General features: G+C 38.0%; 1 protein-coding gene and 1 long non-coding RNA gene across 3 annotated transcripts in view; one reads left to right on the top strand and one right to left on the bottom strand.

The window, feature by feature from the left end:
• The window catches only part of VCL (vinculin), a 105,795-nt gene that overhangs the window by 44,203 nt on the left and 36,320 nt on the right, over nucleotides 1–25,272 (bottom strand). For both annotated transcript variants that reach the window (XM_004273091.4, XM_004273092.3), the window contains exons 3-6: nucleotides 6,283–6,433; nucleotides 5,994–6,102; nucleotides 3,020–3,142; nucleotides 1,451–1,611 (exon numbers count right to left, since the gene is read on the bottom strand). In XM_004273091.4, the coding sequence (XP_004273139.1) occupies nucleotides 1,451–1,611; nucleotides 3,020–3,142; nucleotides 5,994–6,102; nucleotides 6,283–6,433 (544 nt within the window). The remainder of the gene's footprint in view (nucleotides 1–1,450; nucleotides 1,612–3,019; nucleotides 3,143–5,993; nucleotides 6,103–6,282; nucleotides 6,434–25,272) is intronic.
• LOC125961101 (uncharacterized) overlaps nucleotides 1–25,272 on the top strand; it is a 259,744-nt gene that overhangs the window by 202,195 nt on the left and 32,277 nt on the right. The window lies entirely within an intron of this gene.

Raw genomic sequence — 25,272 nt, 5'->3', positions numbered from 1 at the left:
TAGAAAGCCTGACATCCCATAGTAATGTCTTTCCTTTTGCTTTCCCCAAAGAAACAGCTCCACATGAGCCAAACAGTCTGCCCAGCACAGCCCCAGAGTCCCGTATTAAGTCAAATTCTGACGCATATTCAAGCACAGTGTTACACACCGGCACACGGAATGAGGCACGGCACACAGCACAAGAAAACCTCACAGACATGCTTTTTCTCTTTTTAAGCAAAAAAGAAACTAGAGGGCAAGAGAAAGCTTACCTTCTAAACGTGAGAAAAAGAATAAAACAAACAAGAGAACAAAAAAAAAGATGCATAAAGAAGTCATAACAGGGAAGTGAAAGTTATCAAATATGCAAAAGCAAAATTAAGTAAAATATCAAAGACGTTACATGATTTTACAATATGGATTTAAAATACAGTCTTAGAACTTGTTCGAGAACTTCATGCCTCTGAAAACAAATCCATAGTTAAGACAATCTGACTAATTTCTCCTCCACTCTTAGTTTAACTTTCTGGTCAACAAAGAGAGACTGTTGATTTTAGCCCCAGCTTCGACCTTACCTTATAGGTGTCCTGGAGGACAAACAGAGCCCTACTGGGCACCCAGTGGAAATCATACTACAATATCCCCTCTGTAGTCTGCCACCAGCCTGCTGGGTGGCCCTGGAGATAGCATTTGGGTCCACACGGTGGGGGAAGCTGGATCCTGGAGACAATGTGTTCCCCCCACTGCCTGCATCTTGGGCTCCTACAAGGGAAGTGTAAACCCAAGTGTCTCTGTTCCCAATCACTAGACAAGAAGCAGACCAGAGCAGCAGCACCTCAAACCACCGCTGCTGGGCTCTAGGCGGAATCCACCAACCCTTCTGGAATTCAAGAGGAAATTCTAGACCAAGGGTAAAGGGACCCCTCAAACTAACTGACAAACGTGAAAACTAATATTTCAGTTAAGCTCTCTTTAAGGAAAACAGAATGATGAAGGGACACACCTAGAAATGTCAAGAGTTTCCTTTGTAGATTTCTCTGGGTCAAAAATTGGTTAAGAAAAGTTTTCCATAAAATTCAGTCATAGGCATATTCTGTATCTTACTTAGTCACCTAGCAACAACCACCCACATGAAAGGCAGGGCTCCCACCCAGGGGAGTATACACAACACCAGAATTCCTCCACCAGCCCAATCCATGAGACTCCAGCTTGAAGGAAAAGCTACATCCTAGCTTTCAACCAACATTCACCCTGCATACCTATTTGTTTGTTCTACCTCAGAGCAAAGGAAAAGTGCAAAAGCAGGAAGTAACCCATAACCCTTTATTTTACAAAAGTAAAGAAGAAAATACTTTCATAATATCTAAGTAGTCCTATGCTACACACAATTACAAGAAAAAATGTGAGACAATCACATCCCCAGGAAGGGAAAATTGGGGATTTTGCTTATTTCTCCCCCAATAACACTTACCTTGCTGGCCCAGGCATCTTCGTCCCAAGAAGTGAGTTGTAATACACGAATGATCTCATTAATTTCAGCGCTCATCTTTTCTACAGTAAAATTACGATTTTTCAAAGCTTCTTCAATTCCTTGGTTTTTTGAGTTTTTAGTTGTTACAAAAATCTTCATAGCTGTAAAAATAAACAAAAGATCAGAAACTAAGCCTGGAATTTAATCTTGCTGTATTACAATATTCACACAAGATGTTCCACACTGTGAATATGTTTTGGGCTTCTAAGGTCTTAAAAAAGAATATGAAAACAAACACTGCAAGTCTGCCATTAAAGTTCCAGTATCAGCAACCTTCACTGTTAAGAAAGCTCAAGGTACAAAACTTCACCACATCATGATCAGAAAACTAATTTAACATGCATATACTGAAGATCCACAGTCACAAAATATCCACTATCCTTCTAAATGAATTATCATCCCAGCCCTAACACTGGCCCCATCAAACACAAACCTAATGTGACGAGATAAAAACAGTCAGTAAAACTGTAACCAAAGAATGCCGCTTGACCCAATCCTAGTGGAAGATCCCAAAGTGTTGAGTTTATCTTCCATGATTTATCTTAACATATAGCAGGGACTATCTAACCCCTAAAAGTGAAGAAGAAAATAATAACGAAACACTAGAGAAGAGAATATCTTCTTATAAACTAACTAAAATTATAAAAACAAAGATTAATCAATGCTTTACTGAGTTACCCAGATTAGAAAGATTCTTCCCAACAACCTTTCTGCCATATGGAACAGTTGGTCTCAAAAACATAGTTTTGAGAAGATTATAAGGCGCTATTTACAAATTTTTGTTTTCTAGTTCATGTAAGGGCTTTCTGAACTCTTACACTCACATCTCCTATTTTAGCTACTACTTGAAATTACAAAGCAGGGAGGCAGTAGCTGGCGATTACAGTGACATGCCTTATAAAATTCTGAAAATAAAGCTGCCCTCTGAGACTTAAACCAACTAACCCACAACTTGACAAAGATAATTTACATAAACCATGAGATGTCTGGTACATACTAGACACTCAATAAGTGCAACTCCCTTTTGCTAGTTGAGAGAGCAGCCACCATGTTTGCATTTCTGGGCTCTGCCCAATGGGAACGTGGTCCTAGTTGGTGTACACCACCTGCTCTTCAACGTAGAGAAGAGTTAAATATCTTCTAGGAAAGGGCTGTGGGTTCACTTCCTTACTATACAGTGCTCTATAATATCCATTCCAGCTCCTAATTGTTTTTTCTGAGTACAAATAAAGGTGTCAAAAGCCATACATCCAAAACTAGAGTTTCTAGAGGAGAAAAGGGCCTGTTAGAACTTCAAGAGAACAGTATGAGGCAACAGGAGAGCAATTTCAAACAAAAAGCAAGAGAAGGAGAGCATTAGAGAAGATAAATACTGGTTCTTAGCTAATCAGCTGCATTTTTACTCAGGCTGAAAGACATGCAACTAAACAGCAAAAGAAAATAAACACCAGAGTTTAGAACATGTTAACATGTTTTTTTTCTGTAAGATAAAGTACAGACAGAAAATACCTGAAATGAGAACTGGCAGCAACTCTTTCACGGTGTTCATTGAGTTCACCAACATCACTCGGTGCTCCTGGTGAGTCAGTTCCTGCTGCCTCTCATCAATCATCTTGGCCATCTTAGTCATTCCTGGGCACAGGGAATAAATTGTGCAGAGTGAGCCATGAAACAATCCAGAGTCTGGCTTTCTGAGCCTAAATCCATTATGAATTACTGTGAAAGTCCAAACTGACTGTCCACTTATTTAAACAACAGATACTATCACTGAACTCTAGCATTTATGATATAGAATTTTTCAGGACAGTTCTAAATTAATGCAACTTTATTCTTCTCATTAAAAGCAATTTATTAAATCCTAAATGTGACATAATTTTCACACATTTGACATAAATACATTCACAAATATTTTTTAAATGTTGCAATTAGTAAATATACATTTGAAAAAAAATTCACAAGTGGGGGGAAAAATACTTTGCCTGGCTACCATACCAGCTTTCATGCCATGTACCTGGCCACTGAACCTATGTGTATAAGAATCTCATGTGAGCCTAGTACAGGCACACCTCAAAGATACTGCGGATTCAGTTCCAGACCACTGCAATAAAGTGAATATCATAATAAAACGAGTCACAGGCATGTTCTGGTTTCCCAGTGCATATAAAAGTTATGTCTACACTATACTGTAGTCTATTAAGTATGAAATAGCACTATGTCTAAAAAAACAATGTACATACCTTAATTTAAAAATACTTTATGCTAAAAAATGCCAACTATCATCTAAGCCTTCAATGAATCATAATCTTTTCAGTGGTAACATCAAAGATCAGTGATCACAGATCACCATAACAATATAATAATGAAAAAAATTTGAAATATTGTGAGAATTACCAAAATGGGGCACAGAGACATGAAGTGAACAAATGCTATTGGAAAAATGGCACCAATAGACTTGCTTGAGACAGGGTTGCCACAAACCTTCAATTTGTAAGAACGCAGTTATGTGTGAAGCACAAGAAAGTGAAGCAAGGTGTGCCTGGGCTAAGAAACTAGCGGCTGAAAAAAATCTTAAGAATTACAATAATGTGTTTTGTTTTCATCTTTAAATTTTTCTGTACTTTCCAACTTATCCAAAATAAGGATGTATCACTTTTATAATTAGAAACAAATAAAAATAATTATGGGAGCTTCCCTGGTGGCACAGTGGTTAAGAATCTGCCTGCCAATGCAGAGGACATGGGCTCGATCCCTGGTCTGGGAAGATCCCACATGTCACGATCAACAAAGTCCATGTGTCACAACTACTGAGACTGCGCTCTGGAGCTCGTGTGCCACAACTACTGAAGCCCGCGCCCCTAGAGCCCGAGCTCCGCAACAAGAGAAACCACTGCAGTGAGAAGCCTGCCCACCGCAACAAAGAGTAGCCCCGCTCGCCGCAACTAAGAGCTCACGCACAGCAATGCAGCCAAAAATAAATAAATACAATAAATTTTAAAAATAATAATAATAATTATGGTGATGACAGCATTTGAAAGCATCTGGTGTTTTGGAGTTAGCATGCTAGCACTTTTTGCTACTTTGGTTATTATTCAAGGGTACTATGTGATTCTCTAACACTTTGGTTTTCCAACTGCTCTTAGAACTTCTTAAGCAGGTTCACAGATCGTCAAGGGGCACCCAGAGGGAGATGGAAAGGGTGGGGCTGCCTCTGCTTCATCCAGAGTAGCTCCATTTCTGTCTTTTATATGTTGGGATTCTGCAAAGATTTATTTTTTCATTATTTCATTAGATTTTTTTATTGAAGTATAGCTCATTTACAATATTAGTTTCAGGTATACAGCATAGTGATTCAGTATTTTACAGATTATACTCCATTAAAATTTATTACAAGGTAATGGCTGTAATTCCCTGCTATACAATATATCCTTGTTGCTTGTCTATTTTATTTTTTAATTTGAGTATAGTTGCTTTACACTGCTGTGTCAGTTTCTGCATATATCCCCTCTTTTCTGGATTTTCTTCCCATTTAGGTCACCAGAGAGCACCGAGTTCCCTGTGCCATACAGTAGGTTCTCATTAGTTATCTACTTTATACATAGTAGTATATATATGTCAATCCCAATCTCCCAATTCATCTGCATAAGATTTCATTTGAAGAAATAAAATTTCTTCACAGTGCTAGGAGAAAGTTGAAAGGGTACTGCTCTAAAGCCAGCGATTTTCAATGACAGCTCAGAGAAATTCTAAACTGCCTTAAGTTTACAGGATGACTGCACTGAAACCTCAAGGAAATACATTTTATGTAAGACAAAAGAATTTTATAAGATAATATGTGATTCTTAATACTAACAAATTAAACATCTGATATGTCTTGTCATTGGTCTAATTCATACTTTAAGGAGCCTCAAGTTCATGTTATATGTCTATAACACCAAAAGCTGGTATCTGTTCATGTATTTTGAATACTGAATTCTCAGATGACTACACAATCAGAGATTTAGCCACAGAAGTTCTTCTCTCCTTCTAGGTCTGATTATATTATGCAGGCTTGGGCAACAGCATGAATCCATAATAGTAGGCAGGCTAATTAGCAAGCTAAGAGGTCACACAGAGCTACAGGCCAGCTGGCAGACAGTGAAGGAATGCTGTATAATGTGGAATGAAGAGGTCAGGATTCAGGGTGGCCTTAAGCACTGCAGTAATAGGAAATTATTTCCTACATTCTCCAGCAACATTTGCAATGTCTAGTTTAGTTCATTAGACAGGGCCAGGATCTGTAGAAAGCAGATTCAGCTTTCAGAGACAATGATATCTCTTCAGTAGAAGCACAGAGTCGGCTCCATCAACAGAGTAGAGACAACTAAAAGTTCAATGCATCATTACCTATCTTCCACAAAAAAAGTAGGGAGGAGTACCCCTTTCCTCTTGATCAAACATGGACAATCCATAAAAAATTCTGCTATAAAAGTAGGATATGACTAACCTGGTCCAAGATTCTTTGTGTAAGTGACCAAATCTTCCATAGTTTCCACCACCTCTGCCACTGTAAGATATTCCAAAATTCCTTTGCAAACTCTAATAATTTTACGAACCTGAAAATATATTTCATAGTATTCAGTCAATTGAGTAAACGATAAGTAAAAAACACAGTCATTCAGATGTGTAGCTAGTCAACATTTTGTCATCCTAAACAATCCTCAATCCTCCATTATTATCTTTTAAGGCTGGGCTTTTTGTCTGGAAGAGGTCTGCATGGGCCTCAGGTTGTCTACCTCAGCCTCGTCGAAGGTGAGGAGCAGGTCTGATGTGCCGGAGAGGATGCCCCTTGATCCATCAATTAGATAATCTCGAGCAGGCACTGAGTAAGGGTCTGACTGAAGCATCTGGGCTGCCTGGACAAGCTTGGTGCAAGCATTCTCCACCCTGTGGGGAGGAACATGGAGTTAACTCACTGGCAGAACCAAGCAGAAGAATATCACATGCAAATGCAAAGAATGTAAATGGACATAAATTCACATTTTTTTCCTATATGGAAAATAGCCAAGACCAATTTATAATAGAACCTAAGTTTCCAGCTTTTAAAATTTACATTAAGGGCAGCACATTCTTTCATTCACTGCACTAAGCCCTTGTTCTTCATTATTTCCTGGCAACAAAAAATAATGAGAAAAAGTTTTGGACCTTTTACTTTAGGTTGCTGTATCTCTGTAACTCCTTTGTTTCCTTCCTATTCACCCTACATACACTGCCATTAAAAGACACTTACACAAAGAACTGATATCCCTGACAACAGTTTCAGATTCAACATCGGAAATAAAATACCAAAGCACTGTGTTAAGCGAAATTTAATAATCAGACAAACCAAAGAAATAGGAGGAAACACAAAGCAAAAGTATGAGGTAATGCATAAATTTTTCTTTCATCTAGCCAAATGGATTTGTTTGACAAACTGGACAGTTTGAAAACAACCCTATAAAACTATGCTGTTAATTAAAATGTCACTGGCATTAATAACTGAATCAGTTAGTAATAGTTTAATATAATATAGTTTAATAACACAGATGACCCGATCAGCCAAAGGTGTCTTTTTTTCGGGGGGGGGGGTCATTTAAAAAAGGAACCCGAAATGCATAAAGCAAGTATTCTCCTTGACCCTCTTGTACTACTAAAATGTATTCATTCATTCAATTATTCTTCTGTACAGAGTTGAAAAGGACCTAACAGATCATTTCCTCACATTCAGTAAATCCATTATGTTATCACTGAGTAACTTACATGCAACAAATTACTTTAAGTTAAAATATTTAGCCAAAATTACACATTCTTATTTGGAAACACAGAAAATGTCCCATGCAAATAAAAGCCCACTTCACAGCAAGTTATATCAAATGAAATAATATAAAAACTCAACAAGTATAACACAGTCTTGTTAAAAAATAGAATTAAACCAACATACTAATTTCAACTACATAAAAAGCATTGGGCTATGGACACTATAGGTATGTATATAAAGATGCAAAAAACACTATTCTAACTCTCAAGAAGCATACTTTGGTAATTCACAAACTTCAGAGCCATAAGGCAGCACATAATAAATATCAGCAAAGAGCAAGAGCTCACTGGCGTGGCTTTTGATCAGTCTTAGATGACTGGTTATTTTCTGTTCCTTTTAAATTTTTAAATTAAAATTAAAATTTAATTTGAAATTACATTATATATATATATATCTATATATACCCATACATATGACAAAATCATATACACATATACAAAACCCTGAGGCATACAGTGAAAATTTTTCTTCCCTCCACTATCTCCTAGGCATTCAAATTCCATCTACTTGCAGCCAATGTTATGTGTTTCCTCTGTATTCTTCAAAATAAAGACACTTTATGCACAAAGAAACAAAAACATAGGCTTCCACCATTTTTACACGAATAGGATCATACTATGCATACTCTCTGCATTCTGATTTTTTCACTTAATTTAACTTGGTGATGTTCTAGTAGAAGTACCCAAAGAGCCTCCTCATTGTTTTATACAGCTACATAACTAGTCCCTAATTTATTAGCATGCTGCAATGAATCACCTTGAATAAACATTTTTTTTTTTTGGCCGTGCTGCATAGTTTGTGGGATCTTAGTTTCCCGACCAGGGATTGAACCCGGGCCCCGGCAGTGAAAGCCCCCAAGTCCTAACCACTGGACCACCAGGGAATTCCCAATAAATATCTTTTTTTTTTTTTTTTTTTTGGTACGCGGGTCTCTCACTGTTGTGGCCTCTCCCGTTGCGGAGCACAGGCTCCGGACGCGCAGGCTCAGCGGCCATGGCTCACGGGCCCAGCCGCTCCGCGGCATGTGGGATCCTCCCGGACCGGGGCACGAACCCATGTCCCCTGCATCAGCAGGCAGACTCCCAACCACAGAGCCACCAGGGAAGCCCAATAAATATCATTTTTAAATGTGTATATCTGTAGGATACTATCTAGAAATGGAACTGCTGAGTCATAGGTATGGACATTAATAATTTTGACAAACGTTGCCATATTGCCATCCACAGAAGTTATCAATTTACACTCCCACCACAGTGGATGACACAGTGGATCTGTTTCCTCACAGATTCAACAACTCAATGTATAATCAGACTTATGTATCTTTACCAATATGATAGACCAAAATTGATTTCGATATAGTTTGAGGTGAAAGTTATATAATATACAATTAGTAATTTTAAAGGGTATAATTTTCTGTGTGCTTGAAAAGAATGAGTTTGCTCTAATTTTTAGGTGAAATATTTCACATATTCCATCAGCTCAAGCTTGTTAATTGTGCTGTTCAAATCTTCTATATCCTTGCTGATTCTTTTGGTCTGTTTTATCTATCAATTACTGAGTGATAAAATCTTGCACCATAACAACAGATTTGTCCATATCCCCTTGCAGCTGTTTTTGTTTTTTATATATTGAGGCTAACTTATTAGGTACATATAAATTTACAATTATTATATCCTTCTTGTAATCTGAACCTATTTATCATTATGTGATACCTCTTTATATCTCCAATAATGTTTGTTGCTGATATTAATATTGTAAACCAGCTTTCTTTGACTATTTTATTTGACTGGTATATAACTTTCTAACTCTCAGTATCCTTATATTTTAGATGTGTCTTTATAACTACATATATACATATAAGTACACAGTTTTAATCCAGGTTAGCAACTTTTAACTTAATAACTTAGCTCATTTAAATTTATTATTATTGATATATTGGGGGGGCGGATTGAGAGTCTTTTTCTATATTTTTCTATTCCCTTTACTATTTTATAGGTCATATACTTTATGTTTTATTACTTTTGTGGTTCATTAAATAGTTTAGCATGCATACTTGGCATGGTAACAATCTAAAATGAGTCAATAAGGACTTCGTTGGTGGCACAGTGGTTAAGACCCTGCCTGCCAATGCAGGGGACACGGGTTTGAGCCCTGGTCTGGGAAGATCCCACATGCCGTGGAGCAACTAAGCCCATGCACCATGACTACTGAGCCTACGCTCTAGAGTTCGCGTGCCACAACTACTGAATCCCACACACCTAGAGCCTGTGCTCCACAACAAGAGAAGCCACCACAATGAGAAGCCCACACGCCGCAACTAGAGAAAGCCCATGCACAGCAACAAAGACCCAACGCAGCCAAAAATAAATTAACTTTAAAAATAAATAAATAAAATGAGTCAATAATTGTACTTCCTCCCCAAACAACAGAATGATCTTAACATACTTAATTCACAATCACCCCTTTCCTGACCTTTATGCTATTGTTTTCAAGTTTTGTTTCATGTTTATGTTATTGTTTTCAGGTACAAAATGCTGTATCTTTTTTTTTTTTTTTTTGCGGTACGCGGGCCTCTCACTGTTGTGGCCCCTCCCGTTGCGGAGCACAGGCTCCAGACGCACAGGCTCAGTGGCCATGGCTCACGGGCCCAGCCGCTCCGTAGCATGTGGGATCTTCCCAGACCGGGGCACAAACCCACGTCCCCTGCATCGGCAGGCGGACTCCCAACCACTGCGCCACCAGGGAAGCCCTGTATCTTTTACTTTCAACTTTTAAATCTTGTTAGGCATTACATTATTGTATAAGTCAAAGTTTGTTTATATTTACCAACAAACTGTCCAATATGTTGGCTAATCATTCCCTCTTGTATCTCAGGCATTATACCTGGAATCATCTGACTATTGTCTGAAGGACATTCTTTAGCACTTCCTCTAGTAAGTCTGCTGGTGACAAAATGTATCCATTTTGGTTTGTTTGAAAATGCCTACTTTGTCCTCATCCTTCAAAGATTACTTCAGTAGTACAGAATTCTGGTTGACAATTATTTTATCAGCACATTGAAGGTATTACCTCACTATAATTTGACAACAGAACCAGAAAGACATGTAACAGAAGCAGAGGTTGGAGTGATGTGGGCTATAAGCCAAGGAATTCAGACAGCTTCTAGTGGCTGGAAAAGGCAAAGAAATGGATCCATTCCTAGAATCTCCAGAAGGAACACAACTCTGCTAACTCATTCTGGGCTTCAGACCTCCAGAATTGTAAGATAAAACATTTATATTGTGTTTGTTACAAGAGTAATATGACACTGGCATCCAACTGAAATTTACCAGGCATACAAAAAGGCATGAAAATACCACCCATAACAAAGAGGAAAAAACAATCATTCAAAACCAACCCAGAAATGACACAGAGGACAGAATTAGTAGACAAGAACATTAAAATAGTTCCTATAACTGTATTCTATGTGTTCAAAAGCTAAAGGAAAGACTGAGTAGATAAATGAAAGATATAAAAAATATGGAAATAGAACAACTAGAGATACAAAAATACACTGGATAGATTACTAACAGATAAGATATTGCATGAAGAAGATTATTGAAACTGAAGTGCTAGCAATGAAAATTACCTAAAATGGGAGAAAACAAAACTTAAAAGAAAATGAACAGAGCATCAGTGAGCTGTGGCACAGCTCCAAGCAGCCTAATATGTGTGCAATTGAAGTTCCCAAAGGACAGAAAAGGGGACAGAAAAAAATATTTGAAGAAATAATGGCCACAATTTTTATAAACTTAATTAAAACTTAATTAAAGCCCCAAGTCCAAAAAGCTCAATAAAACCCAAGCACAAAAAATATCAAGGGAATTACAACAAGGTACATCATAATGAATGTACTTAAAACCAATAATGAAGAGAAAATATTAAAAGCAGCCAGAGAAAAATGAGACACTTTATATTACAGAGGAACAAAGATAAGAGTAACAACAGACTTCTCACTGGAAACAATGCAACCCAGAGAACAGTAGAGCAAAGTACTGAAGAACTTTGAGTAGACCCAAAGAAAATATTTCAAAAATTAGGGCAAAATAAAGACTTTTTCAGCTATGTAAGGGTTAAAAGAATTCATCACCCAGCAGATCTGAGCTATAAGAAAGTTTAAAGGAAGTCCTTCAGGAAGAAAGAAAATTATACCAGATAGAAGTTTGGATTTACAGAAACAAATGAAGAGCACAAAATGGTAAATATGTGCATCAATATATAAACACATTTTTTCTTATTGTTTAAGTCTTTAAAAGATAACTGACTGACTAAAAGCAAGAACTTTTTTAAAACACAAAGTTAATAAAAAGTAAATCTGATTCTGCTGACTAGTTAGACAATGAGAACTGGTTTTGCGAAAGACTGTGGCAGATGTTTTCCACAAACTAAATGAGCTAAATTTACAGTGAAACATATTTAAGATGTGTATATAACACACAACAGGGCAGAAAACACATGCTTTGCAACTAAACTTATGATTTAAAAATATTTAAATGAAAACTTTAAAATATCCAAGGTATTCAAAAATATTCAAGTGTTTCGAAAGTCTTTTAGGGATGTCAGCCACTTATTGAAGACCACTAGTTGAAGAGCACTGGCCTCATGCTTCAAGGTATTTTTTTACAGCCATTCCCTCTAGCTGAAACCTCTCTCTCTCTCTCTTTCTCTCTCTCTCTCTCTCTCTCTCTCTCCCCTCTTTTGCTTGACTAACCCCTACTCATTCTTTTAGGTACCATTTTTAAATGACTGTTCTTTCATGAAACCATCCTATAAGTCTATAAGTACCTTTCTTATGTGCTCCCATGAGACATAAACCCTCCCAGTTTTGTTTTTGCTATCTCCCACAAGAGTGTAAGTTCAGCAAGGTCAAGGACCCTGTATATCCTATATTCACAGAGTAGAATCCCTGACGCATAATAAATGCTCAATAAACATTTATTGAATGAATGAATGGATTTTCACCAAGTACAGGAGATCATGAAACCATCTGGCCATAGAAATCATTAACTTTAAAAGGTCACAAACTTAATTTTATTTCCAGGTAACATGAACCTTGATGAAATTATAGCAAACAAACATAAGCACCACAGAATGCAACTACACCTATTTGAAAGGATACAGTTACTGCACAAGTGTTTCAAATTTGGAAAAAGCAAAAAATAAATGAAAGGAATAACCATCATGGAGAAAGGAAAGAAGAAAAAAAAAAGATGAAATGGAAAAGCTTTACAGGAATCAATTTGATTCTCCACTAATGGTTCCCTTGTGTGGTAAAATGATAGGGCCAAAACAGACACTACACCCTTTCCTTTTACCTACAATGAGACATCTGATCTGTACATTAAAATTTAATGGCATTCATAAAGCCAAACAAATCCCACCATGACTAACCAGTAGGCAGAAACAGGAAAGAGTCTGTCTTGTCTGTGGAAAATGAGATTTTATTTAAACATTCAAGCTGCCTGACTTCTTAAAGTGATCTTCTACTTTTTAACACAAATCTGAATTTTTAAAAAGCATTTTAGAGGATGACAGTAGGGATAAGGTCCATTTCCTAAATAATTATAAATCTTGACTATATACTAATAATATTGATTTAGCTACTTTAAATCAATCAACTAGCACATTTTAAGGTTTCTCTCTGCCTCTGAGTCTTCAACCTAAATTAATAGGAAGCTCTTATGCTTTAGATCAATGGACCAATGACAGCCTCACAGGACCCACTCATAACCCTCTAATCCATTCTTTACAGAATTACTACATGATATAAACCCACACAATTTAAGAGATGGAAAGGTTCCAAACTACTCAGTTCCATGTGATTTCAATTATCACTAATCAAGACGCTTTAACTTATGCTGAATTTTTTATTTAAGAAAAAAGGAAAACAGATCTAGAGATTATAAAGATTCACTGCCACAAGACATTTTTAAAGGTTCTTCTAGACTGCATCCAGAAGTAGAATCTTAAATTCCTTTAGTTTAATTTTTTCATAAATTTGTTCATTTAACATACTGAAGACCTACTACATGCTACACAAGTCCTAGAACTAGATTTGCAGGGGGTGGGGGTGGGCACACTGTGCGGCTTGCGGGATCTCTTAGTTCCCCGACCAGGGATTGAACCCAGGCTCACAGCAGTGAAAGTGCCGAGTCCTAACCACTGGACCACCAGGGAACTCCCTAGACTTTTTTTAAGTCCCTACTTTTAAGGGGTTACCACCTTGGTAGGACAAGACATACATATAAACAAATACAAATTAGTATTTAAAAGTATGCCCAGCACATGCTGAGGGGACACAAAAGTGGAAGTAGTCATTTTTACCTAAGAGATTAGGACAGTTGTGATAGAGAAGGTGAAGACAACACTGTTTCTGCCCTCAGAAGTTCAGTACTACTTATAATGATGATTCTCCTCACAGCATCTCTGAGTTGTTTTTCCAATGGAATAACATTCTCTCCACTCCCCCCACCTCTCTCCTCTCCTCTCTCTCTCTCTCTCTCTCTCTCTCTCTCTCACACACACACACACACACACGAACACATGCATGCACACACACAGTCAAGAGTCCTTTCTGTGAACAATAACATGTATTTGCAATAGACCTGGTTTGACTAGGGAGGGCAGTTCACTATCACAAAGGACACGTAACTTCCTCACCCTGAAGCCAAACAATCTCAATCGGCTTCTGTCAAAATCAGTTATCGTGGGCTTCCCTAGTGGCACAGTGGTTGAGAGTCCGCCTGCCGATGCAGGGGACACGGGTTCGTGCCCTGGTCCGGGAGGATCCCACATGCCATGGAGCGGCTGGGCCCGTGAGCCATGGCTGCTGGGCCTGCGCGTCCAGAGCCTGTGCTCCGCAACGGGAGAGGCCACACCAGTGAGAGGCCCGCATACCGCAAAAAAAAAAAAAATCAGTTATCATATCCCAGCTCACTGATTTAGATGAGGAAGGGAGAGAGACAGTTTTGGACAAAATAATACAGGCAGACCTTGGAGATACTGAGGGTTTGGTTCCAGCCCACAGAAATAAAGCAAATATCACAATAAAGTGAGACACACAAATGTTTTGTGTGCATATAAACACGTATAAAAGTTATGTCTACACTCCACTGTAGTCTATAAATGTTATGCATATAAAAGTTATGTTTACACTCTACTGTAAATATATAAAAGTTATGTTTACACTCCACTGTAGTCTATTAAGCATGCAATAGCATTATGCCTAAGAAAAACAATGTATATACCTTAATTTTAAAATACTTTATTGCTAAAAAATGCTAACCATCATCTGACAGTGTAGGGTTCCTACAAACCTTCAATTTGTGAAAAATGCAGTATCTGCAAAGCACAATAAAGTTAAGTGCAATGAAACAAGGTATGCCTCCTTAAAGGAGAGAGTCTGATGGGTCTATTTAGACATATACTGCTATATAACTTTAAATCAAAAAGCTCTCTAAAACATTCAACAAGTTAAACTTTCACCCCACCCCCAAAAAACATGTTGGGGGGTGGGGTGGAAACTACCCCATACCAAATTCACTGTTTTAATAAAACCTGACCTTAGACAGTATAGCCATTTAGATTATAAACACTATCACAAAAAATGCATTCTGCTTACTAAAGACTGCAGTGCTATGGAGCAGAACACCTGAAAATCTGACATCATGGAAGTCAGATTACCTTGGAGCACATCCAAGGAAGCAGGTGTTTACATCTTGGGACCTGTCCTTTCAAGAGAGAGAGCTGGTCAGACCACATGCATATCCAATCACAAAAAGCACAGACAACACTTGGTAGATAGGAAGGAAACAGGTGGGAGGAAGAAAGAACACAGTCAGCTGGTGGGTGAGGCTTTCCGCCACTGTGGCCATGGCACCCAGCATGTCCATTTCCAACCAGGCTGGCCCTGGCATAATTATCTGGCAGGCAAAATCGACTGGCCGGGCTATTCCTGCTGTCTTCTTAACCCATGTTGAGACTCTCCTTCCCTTCCTAACTGGGCAGGGTCTCTGAGAGATCAAGAAAGGCCCAGATTACTTCCAAGTTTGAGAAGCCCATCATATTTAAAAATGAAGAAATGCCAAAACAGGGTCATAAACATGGTGGTATATTTAAGTCGTTACATTGAATAATTTTAATTGCACGATAAACATCTTCTTTTAAGAATCCCTCTCTTCCTCTATGACTACACGTATACCATTTGAAGAAAATACTGAAGTCCAGGCCCTTCATAAATATAAGGCCTGGGTGAGAGGCCAGGGGTTGGGGGTAAGGGGCAGGCCCTCAAACACTCTGCTTTCCCACATTTAGAACCTAACTGCAGATCAGTAAAAATAACTGCTGATGACTCAAAGATTCTCCCTTCGCTATGTATTCAAGCATTTAAACTGTTAACCTGAAGAATGAGCTCTAATGAAATTCCAGGTATTAGCAAGTGATAATGCAGTCTTTCTAGTATCCCTCAAATAGGAAGTATGGCCTCTAGTTGTATACCTCTATACAACTCATTCCATCCTCGTATCTTTTTGTGCATATACATATGATTTTAAAACTGATAATAATATATGTAAAGATTTCAAAAGACTCAGGGAGATGTGTGAAAATAAAGTATTCTTTTATATACTAGCCATTTGGCACTAATCTTACTTTAAAATAGCAAAAAGCAGAGTCATTCCGTGGCTTCCCAGTACCAGCCAATACGCTTTGCTCCTGGCACTGCCATTTTGAGAAAGGTCAAGGAGTCTTGGCCATTAGTCATTCAGAAACCTGAGTGAAGGCTACAAGCAGTTAGTTTTTAGGAGGAAGTTAGGAACACTGAGTACAATGACAAACTTTAATCTAGTTCAAGTAGCAAGTGCCCAGCACCAACTCACCCCTGTGTATACTGTGTGGTAACACTATAACATCCTGTTCCAACCCTGTGCTCCTAGATTTAAAGATCCTACAGGCCTCATCCACAAATTATTCCTTTCCCTGACCTAACTCAGTGACAGTACCAGACACTGCATGTGTACACCCAAAACTAAACTTAAAAACCACAATGAGTCATACTGAAAACATTCAAAACCCTTTAACAGCAACACCACACTCTTTTTGCTAGAACATGTACATTGAGATAACAAAGCTAAAACACACATAAACATTAAAGGCTCACTAAATTCTTTTATTTCAGATGAGATTAGGAGGGTATGTAGCCAGTTTCAACTTCCCTTCAAACAAAACAGGATTCTGCCAGAGCCCAGAGATAACTGAAAGGGAAGCAGCATGTCGGGGATGGGAAGGTTCGAAGTGTCACTGCTGCCCAAGCTACATCCTCCTCAAGTCTTGCTGGCAGCTTATGAGTCACAACCTTTGAATCCTATAAAGCCTGAATGACTAGTCCTAGTCTTTCTCCCCACCTTCTTTCACCCCTTGTTCAAATCTAGCATCTGTGAAGGGAGAAGAGATTCTGATCCTGCAAGGTTCAATCAAGAACTCTGCTACCTACAGGTCTATCGGCTCCTCTGGTCCTTCCTCCAACTCATGCTGTGGTTACAGCAGAAACAGATAAACATATAAGCAAGTGCGTCTTACAGATACTAGTAGTTTTCAAATGTATGTTGATGCTGTCGTGATGAATAAAATAAAAATCTATTTTAAAACATTACAAATTCATTGTGACTTTTATTCTTATACATTCTTAATCAACTAATAATAAAGAGTCTCACCATTATTATTTGAAGTTCCTTATGCTGAAAAAAGTTGATAATCACTGTTCTACAGAAGAATGTAATGAATGAGGTAGAGGTGTAAATACCTAAACACAAAGTGAAGTGGAATAGACACACAATGAGAGAATATTTTTACTTATGAGGAAAATTGACAAAAACTAGGATGTGGTTTAAAAAAAAAAAAGAACAAAATCTGGAGATAAAAGTCAACAGTAGGCTAAACAGCAGTCAACAATCATCCTAAAAAAAGATAATAAAAAAATAATTAACAGAATTTAGGATCCAAGAGAATCATAAGCTTGTAACCACTTATAATATTGCTTTGAAATACATAAAGTTAAAACTGACAATTATGAGGAAAACTGACAAATCTACAATTATTATAGATTTCAACAGACCTCAATCATAAACAGTTTATGATTTATAGTAAGACTATAAAAGTCTGATCAATAATACTTATATGTTGACCTAATTGATAAAAAGAGAACCCTATACCCAAGCAGAAGAGAATACACTTTCTTTTTAAGCACACACAGTAGTACACTTACCAACACTGACCACTTATTATGTCACAGAATAATTTCGAAGAATTGATCACATACCAACCAAGACTTCTGGGCACAAAGCAATTAAATTAGAAATATAACAATTAAAAGATATAAGCATACCTCATTTTATTGCACTTCACTTCACTGCACTTAGCAGATACTGTATTTTTTACAAATTAGAAGGTTTGTGGCCCCTGTGTTGAGCAAGACTACAGGCATCGTTTTCCCAACATCATTTGCTCACTTCATGTCTCTGTGTCACATTTTGGTAATTCTCACAATATTTCAAAATATTTCATTGTTATGATATTTGTCATGGTGATCTGTGATGTTATTACTGTGATTGTTTTGGCATTTTTTAGCAATAAAATATTTTTAAATTAAGGTATGTACATTGTTTTTTTAGACACATGCTATTGCACACTTAACAGACTACAGTGTAGTATAAAAAACTTTTATATGCACTGGGAAACCAAAAAATTCATGTGACTTGTTTTATTGCGAATATTATGGTAATCTGGAACTGAACACACAACATCTCTGAAATATGCCTGTAGTAGAAAGAATCTTTAAATGTACTACTAAATAATGTACATGGGTAAGAGGAATTCACACCAAAATTACAAAATATTTAGGGCTGAACAACTATTAAAGTACCTACACAGCTGTTTCTAAACTTGTAATCAGAGCAAAATTGAGAGCCCAAAATATTATATTTATTTAAAAACAAGAAATACTAAAAGATAGAAATATTGAAAATAAGATATTCAAATAATAAACTTAACAAAATAAATAATTAACCTAAGAACAGAATTTAATGAAATAGATCTTTGGGGAAAAAACTAATAAAACATAAATCTCCCATAAGAGTGATAAGACAAAAAAAAGGCAGAAATAGATAATACTGAACAAAAAAGGTTAGAGGAAATGCATAATTTCTTAGAAAAGTATCAGATTATCAAAGTTGACTCAAAATGAATTTAAAACCTGAATTAGATAATAAAAGGAATCTGAAAGAGTAATCAAATTTCTTCCTCTAAAGGACACCAGACCCAAGAAAGTTTTAGATACAAGTTTTGCCCAACTTTCAAGGACAGACAACCCTTTTCTTATATAAAATGTTTCAAAGACTAGAAATCTTATTTTATGAAACTAAAATAACCTTGATAACAGAATAAGAAACAAAATAAGAAAATTATAGATCAAGACCCCTCATGAACAAAGAAGCAAAATCTTTTTAAAATATTAAAGTTGAATTTAGCATTGTATATTCTTTTCTAAATCACTACTACATAGGGTTTATCTTAGAAATGCATAGATGGGGGAACTCGACGCTTTGACTGCCGGGGCCCGGGGTTCGATCCCTGGTAGGGGAACTAAGATCCTGCAAGCTGTGTAATGTGGCTGAAAAAATAAAAAAGAAAGAAAGAAATCATAGACGGTTCACCATCAGAAAAGTTGATACTTCTGGAGTAGACCAGAGACCATCTTATAGAGGAAAGGATAAAAACTGCATGATTATCTCAACAGATAAAGAAAAAGTATTAAATGAAAACAAGCAATCAGATTTTTTTTTAACAAGGTCTTACTACAGGTGACAATAAATGAGAGGAAATTTTTCTATGAAAAAGCTTAAGTAACTGAGTTTATTTTGAGAAAATGACAGAAAAAAAGATTGAGAAGCTCAAGAAGAAAGCTAATTTTCACCAAATATCTTTTTTTTTCAGGTACTTTCACATACATTATCTCACTCATTTAAGCCTCACAATAACTATTACATTATGAGAAGAGATTCTTACAAGGAAGGGTGAGAAAGAGTCTTAGCATACTGGATTGAGTACAAGCCTGGTGTCAGATAGTTTAGGGTTTGACTCTTACCTCTGCCATTTATGTACTAGGTAACTTTCAACAAGTTACTGTGAGCTTCTCTGACTCTCAGCTTCCTCGACTGCAAGACGAGGTGCATTAAAAAACACAGTATAGGGCTTCCCTGGTGGCGCAGTGGTTGAGAGTCCGCCTGCCGATACAGGGGACACGGGTTCGTGCCCAGGTCTGGGAAGATCCCACATGCCGCGGAGCGGCTGGGCCTGTGAGCCATGGCCGCTAAGCCTGCGTGTCCGGAGCCTGTGCTCCGCAACGGGAGAGGCCACAACAGTGAGAGGCCCTAGTACCACACACACACACACACACACACACACACACACACACACACAAAACCACAGTATAAAGTACCCAGCTCATAAAAGGTACTCAAGAAATAGAGCTATTTTTACAAGGCTCTTTTGCTTCTATTAAGGAAAGAACAAGAAAGATTTTAAATAGAGGTAAGAAAAAAAAAAGTTAAACCTTGAGAACTTCTTAATTTGAGATTGGACCTATATAGTCAAGGTAATCATTAAGGGAATACTAGTGTCTAATTACTTTGAGTGTTTCTGTTTGTATTTGCAGGGTAGGGTTGGGGCAGCCAATGGCCTCAATTCATCTATAAAATAAAGCAGTTGGATTAAATAATCTCTATGATTCTTTTTAACTTTAAAATATTATGACTTTAACTTCTTTATAGCTTAAGGAGGTGTAAGACACTGCAGTACATCACAAATTACATCCATAAAATTCCTTCTTTGGAAATACTCAGGAAAACTGTAAATCGTTATCCTCTACGAGTGGTATAAAGTTAGTAGTGCCTGGAAAGAGAGTGGTGGACCACCTGACTTCTTGGAAGTCAGATTATGGAAAGAACATGGACTTGGAAGCCACGAGACCACCAACAGGAAACATGTTCTGCCACTTACATGCTGAGCAAACTTGGGTGAGTTAAAGTTTGTCAAACCTCAGTTTTCTTATCTGTAAGATGAATGTATTAATACCTTGAAGTTGATGTTCTCAGAATTACATGAGAAAATAAAAATATGTAAGTACCTCTCCCAATAATACATACTCAATAAATGTGAGTTCCCTCGGCCCCTTGAGTTCCCTTCAATCATGTGACTGATCACTCTGTTGACAATGGAAACCAACGTATTACATGTTTAAAGTATTATTTGCTTACTTCTTAATCATGAAGTGTATACAAATTAAAATAAGGGTTAAATCCCTGCCAAGTTGTTTAGAACTCTTCCACAAGTTAATAAAATACCCAGAGTTCATTACTGAAAAGACTCAAAACTTAAATCACTTTTGCTTGAGAAAGTCTGTGAAAAATAGTAGTACTCAACTATGTTTAATGTGGCAAGTTCAAAGGTGAACTATTTAAAGTTTGAGTGCTTGCTCTAGGTCAAAAATGCAACAAGTCAGCTGACAGATGTGAATGATTATCTCATTGTTACTTGGTCATCTATGTTAAGTAACAAAAATCTTCTCTTAAAGTAGCAATGGAAGGATCACTAAAAACTCAAAGTTTAAAAAACAAAAATTAGGGCTTCCCTGGTGGCGCAGTGGTTGAGAGTCCGCCTGCCGATGCAGGGGACATGGGTTCGTGACCCGGTCCGGGAAGATCCCACATGCCGCAGAGCAGCTGGGCCCGTGAGCCATGGCCGCTGAGCCTGCGCGTCCGGAGCCTGTGCTCCGCAACGGGAGAGGCCACAACAGTGAGAGGCCCGTGTACTGCAAAAATAAATAAATAAATAAAAATTAAAAACAAAATAAAAAACAAAAATTAGAATCACACATTAGCCCCAGAGAAGCACAGTGCATTGAGTGGTATGCTCAAAGAATTAATATTTTTTTTATTTATTTATTTATTTTTGGCTGTGTTGGGTCTTCGTTTCTGTGCGAGGGCTTTCTCTAGTTGTGGCAAGCGGGGGCCACTCTTCATCGCGGTGCGCGGGCCTCTCACTATCACGGCCTCTCTTGTTGCGGAGCACAGGCTCCAGACACGCAGGCTCAGTAGTTGTGGCTCACGGGCCTAGTTGCTCCGCGGCATGTGGGATCTTCCCAGACCAGGGCTCGAACCCATGTTCCCTGCATTAGCAGGCAGATTCTCAACCACTGCGCCACCAGGGAAGCCCAAGAATTAATACTTTAAAAAGATATTCTGGGGCTTCCCTGGTAGCGTAGTGGTTGAGAGTCCGCCTGCCGATGCCGGGGACATGGGTTCGTGCCCGGGTCTGGGAAGAGCCCACATGCCGCAGAGCGGCTGGGCCCGTGAGCCATGGCCGCTGAGCCTGCGCGTCCGGAGCCTGTGCTCCGCAACGGGAGAGGCCACAACAGTGAAAGACCTGTGTACCGCAAAAAAAAAAAAAAAAAGATATTCTGGCCACTTTCACCAAAAAGAGTGTTTGAAAATTCAAATTTCCTCACAAATTATTCTGATTGTTCAAGATCAAAAGCAAAGAAAAAAGCTAAATATGAGGGCTTATGATCTAAAAACATGACACTACTACTTTAAGTCAAAAGATATCTAAATTAAGTGTAAGCATGTTTAAATCCTTTTCAAATTTCTTCTTTGTACATGAATATCAGTCAAGGTAAAATTGTACAAATACAGACCATAATTGTGCTTAACTAATAAAGTTTAAGGGTTAAAACATGGCAATTTCCTAGGAAATATGATTAATGGCAATTATGTAGATTGCCACTACATACACCCTTTCACAAAGTATTTTAGGAACATTCTTTTATTTGATAGGCTTAGACATTACAATATGTTTCAAAAATAGTCCAAACTGGTGAATCAATCCAAGTTTTGATGATTTCAAGCAGACTGTTCAGAGCAGCGCTGAGACAGAGTGGCGACACTTCACAGTTCTAAAATGAAACTATTTGCCTGCCAACAGACAAAGCGCTTTATGCCCTTTTTAAGGAGTTCATACCACGGAGACCACCTCACAAGTGACACCTTTTGATACATTCAGATACTAAACACCCCTGGATACGGGCCAAGCACTGCCTTCCTTATCCATTTCTGCTCCATTGCAGAAATAAGAATGAAATTCCACCGTATACTGCAATAGCAGTTTTTCCGAGGCTAAGAAAATAGTTTGCCACAAACATTTTTTACCTATTAAGAAATCAGCTTGAAGCAAATCCCTGCTGACAGGAAATGAATCTGGTCAGTTTGACACACAGCTTACTCTCCTTCACTAGCACCTATTATTCATCCTGTATTGGCTATGACTCTTCCTGAAAAACCACCTTCATCTTGTCATTTGAGTTACTGCTCAAGAAGCGCCAAGCTTCCCTACCACCCAATTCCAAATTCCTCTGCCTGGCTTTCAAGGGCTTCATCATCTGACCCAACTACCTAAGCTTAGTTCCTACCACCCCCACCATGACTGTTTCTCTCCTCAAAGCCCCCATGACTGACTCATGCTGCTCATTCCACCTGGAGTATTTTCCTTTCTTCCCACACCTGCCCCCACTTCCAGTACTTTCCTTTTTCCCTACATCTGTCCTCCCAAGTCCAACTTCCTAAATGAGCCTCTTTCTACTATTCCTACCTACAATGGTAGCACTCCTTCTCTCCTATTATAAAGTCAGTCTGTTTTACAGCTCTTCAATTTGAAATTTCTTAAAGCACTTTCTTAAAAATCTCTCTGTAGCAGCAGTTCACCTTAGTGCCTCCATGATACACAGAAGAATAAAACTCTCAATATATGACCTACCCCTTTGGGTGTACCTGCAATTATGCACAATTTCCAGCCGCAACAGCGATATTTCCACTAATTTCTCCTGCACTAAAGAAAGCATAATAAAAAGCCAGTGAATATATTATATTTCAATAAAAGTTAAAAGGAAAAAAACAAAACCTAGTGAGTGGGAATGAGAGGAATGTTATTATATATGTGATCTTGAATATGCTCAATTTACTTTTTTTAAATAAAGCATTTGCAAACTTTGGCACTTTATTACTATTAATAAATAACTTGTAATACATCTTACAAGTGATCATTCATAATAAGGACGATCAAAAACTGCTATTCTATGTAGCACTTAGCATGCTAGACACATAGAAAGCAATCAATAAATATTCTATTAACCAATTAGTGTGTCTAGCCCATTAATAAATCGCACATAACTATTACAGCTGCTGCAGCTGCCTGATGATAATGATTGATGACAATGATGCAAAGTACAAACACAAAGAACAGTAGCTGAATCTCCTGCTGACAGTCTCTAAAGGACCAAATGACTTCTTATAGGGTGAGTCTAACCACTATTTTAACAGTACAGCATGACCGTGGCACTCCTGAAGTCTACAAAGATCACAGCAGTTTCTGTGGCAATCATCACGCAACCCTACACCTCTTGTGCAACACTGTGGCTATTAATGCAATCTGGTAAAATTAGTAAATTGTAAACTCTATTTGCCAGTAAAGTCAGGGATCAGATAACTTTTGCTCCACGCAAGAGAAAGCCTTCCTGTGACAATGCAAATCTTGTTCTATATTAAAATGGCCCTCACTTTTACAGTAAGGAATTGCCCAAGCATTGGAGTCCCTCATCAACAGTTACAACCCAAATGTATGATCTTTAACTGATATTAAACCATTCTCCAACATTCCAACATGCCCTTAATTGCCAGTCACACAAATAGACTATGATTTGATTTTGAGAGCCCCCCCAAATCCTGAAAATGTCAAAAATTCTGAAAATGACATAGCCTTCCCTGAAAAATCTCTACATCTACATCAGATTGCTTATGTATAAATCCATCTAGAGATCAACAGTCTTCTGTTTTCTCTAGCCCTGACATTCTAACATTCTAGGAGTAGAGATTGATCCAAGAATAAATTTTTAAACTTATTTTTTAGCGTTGTCAAAGCAGACACTATTTAGAAGTCCTTGTCAAAGTAGAGACAGCAGAAGCATCAGTCTGTCATGCCCTGGAAACTTCCAAACATCAACCAAACAGCCCAAAAGAATGTACTACTCAACAGTTCCAAGGATGTCATTAATTGCTTCCATCTGTTTCCCTCTCTGTCCCTTCCCCAACCTAGTAAAGTTATTTTTTGCTTCATTTTGCATTCTAAAGAAAAGCATAAAGAGCCCTCATGTTTTAAACTGCGGAATACTTATTCGTCCCCCAAATTTGTTTGATAATAACAGCCATATTGTTTTTGTACTCCAGGCTATTTTCAGGTAACATTTCAGAGTGTGGCATATTAAGTCGTGTACTTTTTAAACACTGCTCAGTAAATATTTCAGTCGGTCATAACACAATGTTTTTCCCTGACTCCTCAAGGCGACCAGGGTTCTCCCTGAATGGCATGATAAAGGTTAAAACCTCTGAATGGTTTCATATCCATTAATGATCCTTACCTAAATCAGTGGTTTCATTAAACATTGCATAATCATGACTTTCTAATTCTGTCATTTATTCCACTTTTATTGGTTAGAATTTCCCCCATCAACTAGAGCTATTAGGTTACTGTGAAATAAAGTATGCCCAAGAGAGAAAGGATAGTTACAATTTTTTTTTTCTTATGATGAGAACTTTTAAGATCTACTCTCAGCAGGGCTTCCCTGGTGGCACAGTGGTTGAGAGTCCGCCTGCCGATGCAGGGGACACAGGTTCGTGCCCCGGTCCGGGAAGATCCCACATGCCTCGGAGCGGCTAGGCCCGTGAGCCATGGCCACTGACCCTGCGTCCGGAGCCTGTGCTCCGCAACGGGAGAGGCCACAGCAGTG

This window comes from Orcinus orca, chromosome 14 (assembly GCF_937001465.1).
Source record: "Orcinus orca chromosome 14, mOrcOrc1.1, whole genome shotgun sequence".
Lineage (NCBI taxonomy): Eukaryota > Metazoa > Chordata > Mammalia > Artiodactyla > Delphinidae > Orcinus > Orcinus orca.
This window is presented reverse-complemented; position numbering and strand designations above follow the sequence as displayed.